Raw genomic sequence first — 6939 nt, 5'->3', positions numbered from 1 at the left:
CACAGTGGGACTTCTGGCCTATGACTCCATTTCTAATCCTGATATTCTTATACTGACAACATGATAGCCCATAAATAGCTTCTCAGGAAGAAGCAAAATTGATCGTACATCATTTCAAATAAAATTAGAATAACGACTTGATTTCTAAGACTCCCAGACTTCTGGAAAACTTTTTTCATCTGAGATGACTGAAATAAAAACTCCTGAAAAATAACAGAATGATGGTGTTTTATACACATTTATTTTAAAGCATAATACATAAGAAAAAGTAGAGTGTCTCACAAAGCATTTGATAAAAAATAGCTTTAAGTACAATTTTTAATCTCTAAAGTCTCTACCAAGGATACGTACTTTTTTTAGTCATAAAAGTGCAATTTTAAAGGCAGATTTCAGACCTCTTAAGCTACATGATAGCTAATGGCCAGGACATTAAAAATGTGCATTTATAAAAATTTGAGGAAATTCATGAAAATGTTTTGTAAACATTATAAACAAACATCTACTATATAATGTGGGAGGTTTCATAATCTTCTTACAAATGCTTAAATCCTGTCTTTTATAACATTATCTTACAAAGTTATTATTATAAAGTTTTAAACATTCTGGTTTAAATTCCCTTGTGTCACCTTCACTAATATCAAGCACAGGTTTGTACTACACATATATATACACTACTTTTTCCCTTGCATAATGTTCCTCCCTAAGAATATCTTTAGTCTGAGGAAAAATCAGAGCATAGCAAAATGCTGCTTTAACTGCTTAATTAAGTGTTGAGTGTCCACGTGATCGGGAAATGCTGCTTCAGACTTTTGAGCAGCAATGTAGCTCCTCTGTAGATCTCCCATCTGTAAGAAAGACCAGACCAGAATAAGACCACAGAATGAGAACCAGAAAAAAAAAAAAAAAAAGACATAGTATCTGCACAATGTAGATTGTGCTTGATTGTGAATTGCTTGATTGTGCTACTTTGATTTAAAATTTTTTTCACCTAGATTACAATTCAATCTTGAAAAAATATGAGAAAAGTAAAATAACCAATTCCATAAATAATTTCTGCTCTGTTACAGTTGTCTAGTTATGAATTCATAAACCTGTGTTTTCTTTTCCTGTCACTGATAGTTATCATAAAAATAAATTGATGTCTGCATGCTAAAACAGCCGGCTCTGTAAGAAAACTATTTGTAATGTACCACAGACAATGACATATTTTGATTAGGGTATTATCTTTTAGACAGAAAATTCAAGTAAAAACTATTGTATTTAAGATACAATAACATGCTCTGGGAGCTTTTAAATGGTTGCTAACACAGTAATGTTGGGCAGATAACCTGGTTTTGAAAGTTTATAAAGGACATATCTGATTTTCAATAAACTTTGTGTTAAAGTCCAGTCCCCAAGAAAAACACGCACAGTAACTGAATCCATCTGAATGTATCTTGATTCATGTATACATTTCTAAAAAGAGAAAGCTTTTTAATGTGTACACACCAAAAAAACCAAAAAAAAATCTAGATCATTCACTTCTGGCAGTTTTCTGGTAACATGCATATGAATTAAAAACATAAGTTTCCTTTTTAAAATCATAGCATTTCTTTTCAACATGCAATTTTCTCTTATGGAAGTGTAGCCTTTGGCTTAAAGAAACATTTCATTTGCATTATATATTATTAAAATGTAACAATAGTCCTGAAAGAGAGTAATCCAGGCTTCTCTGTGGTTTAACTAAGTGGCAGCACAGTGCAGTGGAAAACATGTAGGAATCCTTGGGAGCTGGGCATGAATTCTGCATGGGACTCCAGGGAAGTCTTTTAAGTTCCAGAAGCCTTGGGTTCCGTTAGAATATAAGCTGCATGAGGTAGAGGTTTCTGTTTTACTCATTGCTAACATCCTCTATGCCGACAACAGTGCCTGGTAAGTAGCAGAGGCTCAACAAATGAAACATCAGTTGTATGAAAAAATGAGTAGGGGAGGTAAGTGTTACCTACATCTCAGGGTTGTTGAGAGAATTAGCGGTTCAGAGAGCACCTGGAACAGTGGCCAGCACTTAACAAGCACTCAAAAATGACAACTTATGAATAACAGCTTATTTTATTTTCAAAACAGAAATGAAAGTGCAAATGACCTCACATTCATGCTATGAAAAATGATTTTTATAATGTCTTTTGGTCTATAAAGAAAGAGTCTTTACATCAGCAAACATTTTTAGCCATTTCCTTATCCTCAAAACTCACCTTCCATGTTAAAGTAAGGTTTCCAAGTAAAAGTTATTAGATGACTTTTGTTTGTTTCCTCTTATTGTTAAAATGGCACACGATTAGCTTTTAGCTCTTGGACGTTAATTGACTTGTAACACAGTATCAACGGTTGCATTTTTCCCATATTGTTCATAGCTAAAACAGCTTTCACTAATATCCCTAATTTTACAGCATCATGCCAGACTTGATGGCAATATGACCTACAAATAATATATAGGATTTCCTTGCTGCAAACGCTAATTACTAAATCCTTCCCAAACCAGGAGTTAATGAATAGTTTTTCAATGATTAAATGTCATATTTGAAAACATAAAATAATTCTTCTGCAATCTATAATGGTGTTAAGTTTAGCTAATATTCAGTGATAAATATACTTAAAGTGTATTAAACTGTCCCTCGAAGTGAAGACATATGTGTACATAATAATTAAGTGTTGAAAAAAATAATTTCTCTCAGGAAGTTATGGGTAGAATGTCCTTATTTAACTGTACATTTTTTAAAAGCAAGAAAGAAAAACAAACAGGTCATGATAAATTGACAAAGAAAGAGAATACCTTATCAGAAACTGTTGCAAAATTAAAATGCGGCTCATACATGTGGGGTGCTAAAGATGAAGCAGTTTGTAACAGTGCTCTTGCCTGTGTTAAAAAAAAAAAAGAAAGAAAAAGAAAAGAGAAACCAAAGCTATATGAGCATATATTAGCACTGTATTTGTGATTTTTTTTTTTTTTTTTTGGTAAAAGAATACTTTACCCAGGATAGGACTTTAATAAACATAACCCTGTAATAAATAAGATGAATTCCTCATGAAATACAACTTACTGATAACCATGAACTCCCTTTATCTTGACAAAATTATATTAATAATAAAATGCTTCAAAATACGGAGAAAATGATGGAATCAAAAAGTTATGTGAGAAACACTGTTCTTACAAAGTTTATATTTCAGTATGATGTACAACTGAAAAATAATCCTCTCAATGCTAAAAAGTCTTATTAATCTAGTTTTTGTTGATGCTGATTGATTTAGTAGGCTTCTAATTACCTGTTCTCTAATGCAACAACAAAAACCACCAAAAAACCATTGTAAATTCAAATCCCCAATTTCTGTGCTGGATGACATTGAGCAAGCATTTATTATACTGCTGACCTGAAAATGACAACTGAAGGCGACTGAAAATGACAAGCTTTCTGTTCTCTAAAGTACTCAAAAGACAAAATTCACATCATTTTTTTGTCCCCTCTAGACTCAAAGGATCACACATTGCAGAGACCACTGAGAGACATGAGATGCCCATACACTCACTGTTAAGATTCCAAGCTGCCAAACAGCCTTTCAACTTGTAGCCAAACTTCTATGTATGACCCTGAGGACAAATTCTTATATATTTTTTTAATGGGAAATAAATAATAGTTTAAATAGGATGGTGGATATTAATTTTTTTGTTTTATGATTTGCTATTTTTTTTAAATTGAGCTATAATTTTTAATAATAATGAAACCTTTCACCAAAACATTTCAAATCAATTGTATGCTGGAGAAACTACAGTAAGTAGGAGGGAAAGAAAATCACCAACATGGAAACAGAGAAAATCATAAAAAACACTTGCTTCAAATGGACACAGGCAAAGTTCTATGACAGAACAAGTTCGCATTTTAGAGTAGTTAGTTTTTGTTTAAAAAGTACAAATCCATCTTATTTACTTTGGGAAAATTTTGTGAAACAAAGGCAGCATCCAGTGACGTTTCTTTGCTTGTTTTATTAAGTTTATCAACGTGCTTAGGAGACCAGGCTAGAGGTTAACATCCTGGCGTGCTGCTCACTGCGTCTGTGACCTTGGGTAGTTACTTACCCTCCTCTAGTCTGTTTCTTCATCTGTAAAACAGAGAATGTAATATCTATTGATGTTGATTGCCATTAATATTGTATGAGTGTACTCAGCATTTTAAACTTCTTGTTATGTAAATAATAACAGTAATAATAATACAATTTATTAAACATCTATCATGTGCTTTTACTATGCCAAGTGCTTTGCATGCACAATCTGCTCATCTTCACAAGGACACCTTCGGGTCAGTACTGTTATTACCCTATTTTATTTATCATCCACTCATTCCACCAGTACTAAGCATCTACCGAGTGTCAGGCAATGTTTTTGATACTGAAAATATAGCAGTTAGAAGACAGAGAAGGTCCCTGCTTTCATGCAGCTAGCATTCTACATTCTACACATAAAGATGAAAATATCTGATAAAATGATAAGTATTGTGAAGAAAAAAATAGTAGGAGATGTGATAGCACCTGAGGGCTCCTTTAGACTGATGTTCAAGCAGGTCTTTCTAAAAAGGTGGTAATTAAGCTAAGACCAGAATGATAAAAAGAAAAGAGTCATTTCAGGATCTGAAAGTATTTTCCAAAGGCACTACAGTAAGAACAGGCACTGCCCAGCAGCAAGCAGCTAATGTGTCTGGAAGTCAGTAGTGAAGGAGCAGTGGCAAAAGATACAGTCTGGCGGGACCCAGAGGCTAGATTAGGTGGGGCCCCGTAGGCTAAGGTCTGAAGTTCAAATTTTATTCCAAGTGCAAGGAGAAACCTTTGGAGGATGCTAAGCAACGTAGTAATAAAATAATCTTGTTTTTTAAAAATATCCTCTAGGCCAGCGGTCCCCAACCTCTTTGGCACCAGGGACCGGTTTTGTGGAAGACAGGTTTTCCACGGGTGGGGGTGGGGGAGGGGGGGTGGTTCAGGCGGCAATGCGAGCGATGGGGGGCGGCAGATGAAGCTTCGCTCACTCTCCAGCCGCTCACCTCCTGCTGTGCCGCCAGGTTCCTAACAGGCTTCAGCCCAGGGGTTGGGGACCCCTGCCCTGGGCTGTTTTGAGGGAGATGTATTATAGGGTGCGCCTACTTGCTGATGGAAGTGGAAACAAAAGCAATAGCTAGGAGACCCTTGTAGTCACCCAGGCAGGAGATGAGAGCAGCTTGGAGAAGGGGGATGGGAGGGGAGAACTGAAGAGGTGGGGGTAGAACTGACAGGGCTCACTGGACACGACGGAGGCAAAGGGTGGCAGGGAAGGCACTCAGAAAAGACAGGTTTCGAGGGTGGGTCCTAGGATTTTGGCTTGAGCAGCTGGATGGCGGATGGCGGGGGTGTGAGTGGTGGAACAGTTCACGAAGATAGGGAAGCCTGGGGAGGTGCAGATTTGTCCTAATAAAATCAAGTGTTCTATTTTGGATACTGAAAGGTTAAGTAACTTGTCCAAGGTCACAATGCTAATACGTGACAGAGCTGGGATCAAACCCAGGCCAGTCAGACTCCAGAGCTCATTTTAAAATTATAACGTAAAGAGAGCTGCACGGGACAGCTTTTCCTTGAAGAAAGAAGACTGTCCGCAGTAACCCAGTAGTTCGCTGACCTGTTCGACATGGCCCTTCCGCATCTCCAGCACGGCCAGGTTGTTGTAGGCCTCTGCGTGGTTATTGTTGTTGACCAGAGCCAGCCTGAAGCACTGATGGGCCAGATTCGTATCTCCTATTCCCTACAAAGGAAAAGCACAAACTCGTACACACAAATCCATTCACTTCCTCCTGCCATCTACGTCCTCCTTTCCTCATACAAATCTTTTCGGCCACCACAGAAAAAACAACAAGTACCAACACAGGAGTCAAGTGTGAATTGTACATAAGAGTATTTAACCTAAGAAGATAAAATGAGCTGTGGTGACTCCTAGCAATCTCCAAATTGCTACAAAGACTGTACCCAAACCTGGATTTCCAATATCTGAAAACTTCTTCAAACTAACATGTGGCTACCTTCTCTATTACAGAAATTATATTACAGAAACAACATACCACAGCTACATGTCCCAAGTTGTACCAGACGTCAGCTACCTCTTCTTCATTTTCAGCCAGAGAAAGGGCACGTTCAAATGAGGTCAGAGTCATATCATACTGCTGGGCATAGAAGCAACAGAGCCCCAGGTTGTTAAAAAGCTGGCAGTTATAAACACCCATCTGCAGGAGTCGCCTTTTGGAAAAAGAGCACACATATTTTGGTGTCAGACCAACTTTATAAATATTAAGACATATTTTTTACAAAGTTAGAAATGAATTGACTTTATAATTTTTAATACCCTCCAAAGAACATAAAGTATTATAGTAAATGAAAAATATTTTAGAGCAAATACAAAAGCACATCTTTTGTAATGGTACTAGTCATAGGAAATGCATCCAGAGGCAAGGTCAGAAATAACTTACATAACTTTTTTTTTCCCCAAAAGCTTTGTTAGAGAATCAAAATAATCAATAAATAGTCACATAAAGTAAAACCCACACATTTTTGCCTCACACAGCTTTGGTGCTTGTAGGTAAATTTCTAAGAGCTTCTATTCAAATTTGAGGCCTGTGTTTAGCATTTACCGCCAAGTTTTCAGCTGAGTTGGATGCTGTTTCTGGTTATTTGTATTGTGTGGTTTGGCTGCATCTAACGACCTCCGATGAGCTTCTACTCAGGAAGACAAGACTGTCAGGGGATCCCCATGTTATCCACTTAGCTTTCACGCTGCAGCTCAAGAACCCAATTTTGCTCCTATGTGTCATTAATCCCAAAGGATGAGAGTTCAAATAAGCATATGAAAATCACCCCAGCTGCCCCAAGGAACCCATGAGCCACTGTGGGGGTAGG

At 37.0% G+C, this 6939-nt stretch overlaps 1 protein-coding gene across 3 annotated transcripts in view; it reads right to left on the bottom strand.

Annotated features, from left to right (window-relative positions):
- Positions 1–220: 220 nt before the first annotated feature.
- TTC8 (tetratricopeptide repeat domain 8) overlaps positions 221–6939 on the bottom strand; it is a 47895-nt gene continuing 41176 nt past the window's right edge. Inside the window, exons 11-15 of one of the 3 annotated variants that reach the window (XR_005018881.1) lie at positions 6108–6282; positions 5672–5794; positions 4109–4131; positions 2810–2893; positions 711–845 (exon numbers count right to left, since the gene is read on the bottom strand). Coding sequence is in view for 2 of the 3 variants with exons in the window: in XM_036844626.1 (XP_036700521.1) it covers positions 729–845; positions 2810–2893; positions 5672–5794; positions 6108–6282 (499 nt within the window). In the remaining variant the exon portion in view is untranslated. Of the gene's footprint in view, positions 846–2809; positions 2894–4108; positions 4132–5671; positions 5795–6107; positions 6283–6939 lie in introns of all 3 variants that reach the window. The other 2 variants (XM_036844626.1, XM_036844627.1) reach the window with 2 other exon arrangements.

Source organism: Balaenoptera musculus, chromosome 2 (assembly GCF_009873245.2).
Source record: "Balaenoptera musculus isolate JJ_BM4_2016_0621 chromosome 2, mBalMus1.pri.v3, whole genome shotgun sequence".
Taxonomy (NCBI): domain Eukaryota; kingdom Metazoa; phylum Chordata; class Mammalia; order Artiodactyla; family Balaenopteridae; genus Balaenoptera; species Balaenoptera musculus.
Note: the sequence above shows the minus strand (reverse complement) of the source record. Positions and strands in the feature narration are given on the sequence as shown.